Source organism: Parus major, chromosome 1, assembly GCF_001522545.3.
Source record: "Parus major isolate Abel chromosome 1, Parus_major1.1, whole genome shotgun sequence".
Taxonomy (NCBI): domain Eukaryota; kingdom Metazoa; phylum Chordata; class Aves; order Passeriformes; family Paridae; genus Parus; species Parus major.
In genome coordinates, this window is record NC_031768.1 from 818,470 (window position 1) to 819,823 (window position 1,354).

At 42.1% G+C, this 1,354-nt stretch overlaps 1 protein-coding gene across 2 annotated transcripts in view; it reads left to right on the forward strand.

The window, feature by feature from the left end:
- Positions 1–1,354, forward strand: part of IFNAR1 (interferon alpha and beta receptor subunit 1) — a 13,470-nt gene that overhangs the window by 3,873 nt on the left and 8,243 nt on the right. The window contains exon 2 of one of the 2 annotated variants that reach the window (XM_015616066.3): positions 740–897. In XM_015616066.3, the coding sequence (XP_015471552.1) occupies positions 832–897 (66 nt within the window). In that variant the 5' untranslated portion in view covers positions 740–831. Of the gene's footprint in view, positions 1–10; positions 898–1,354 lie in introns of those variants that run through there. The other variant, XM_033516089.1, reaches the window with a different exon arrangement.

Here is a 1,354-nt window from a genome sequence, read left to right on the forward strand (position 1 = left end):
GCAATCTGGGATTAGGGATTGTGGAAAAACCACCTGTGGTTTGCACTGCAGGACAGGATGGGTTTCCCAACAGGAACATAACACCAGGCATCTGCAGGTCATGGAATGCTGCAATTCTCTCTTTTCTGGAAAGGGAAAACTATTCCAAGTGGTGCTGGTTTCCTGACTGAATTTCCTGTCACTCTGTATTTTCCCAGATTATTTATTGGAAAAATCCTTTTTTTACAGTAGATTTTTATAGAATCCCAAACCAGTCTGGATTGGGAGAGACCTTAAAGCCCATCCCATTCCACCCCCTGCCATGGGCAGGGACACCTTCCATAGTCCAGGTTGCTCCAAGAACCCTTTTTTGGGAAGTTTGTGGCTTTTCAGCAATTCCAGTGTGGTGCTGAAGGCCTCCTCTGATGTTGGATTTATTGGACTGAGCTAAGTCTCTTGCCTTGCAGGTTTTAGAATAATTTATACTGATTTATTTGAGAACATTTGCTGGTAATATTTCATTTTAACTGCTTTTAGAGCCAGGTGATGGTAGTTGGTTGTTAGGTTAAATTTCTTTTAGAAACTAAATTTCTTTTAGAAACTGCCTGAGTCATGAAAACATTCTGTAAGTGATCATTCAAAAGAATTAAAAATAAGTTACCATAGGCAGGTATTTTAGGTGTGTTATTGTAAACTGCTTTTGGGGGGTATTTTCTCAAAGCAGACATGTTTAACTTCTTTTTGCTTTCTGTATTTGCAGCTCAGATTGGCCCACCAGGACTGGAATTGCAGTCCACAAATGGAGTCATAAAAGTTAAGGTTTCTCCTCCAGAAGAAAATCAGAGGAAAAAGATGTGGATCAATGATCTGAGTTTTAAATATAACCTGGTCTTCTGGGAAAACTCATCACATGCTCAGGTATGAGCACTTCTTTTTTTGTTGTTTAACCTCACCAGAACTGCTCTGAAATGGAATTGTTTGGTTCTGTCACTGTGTGACTGCTCCTGTGTGGTTTGAAACGTGGTTATTTCTTGGTGGGATGATTTTGTTCTTACTGTAAGATTGTTTTATTGGGATTGCCCTGATCCAGAGGTTTTTTTTGGGCTGTTGCATTGTGAACTGGTTTCCAAGGCATCGTGTGAGCACCCAGAGCTCTCCTGTGAGGAGCAGGGCAGAAACTCTTCCCTTTTTTATCTTTTTTAGGGAAATGAGTGTCATCTAAAGTAGGGCAGGGATTGAAGGGCAGTCTGTGTTCTTTTGGGAGATCAGAATCAAAATCATCACTTCAGAAAGGACCTGGAGGGGCTGAAGCTTGCCCAGGGCAGGGAATGGAGCTGGGAAGGGGCTGGAGAATTCCTGAGGGAGCTGGGAAGGG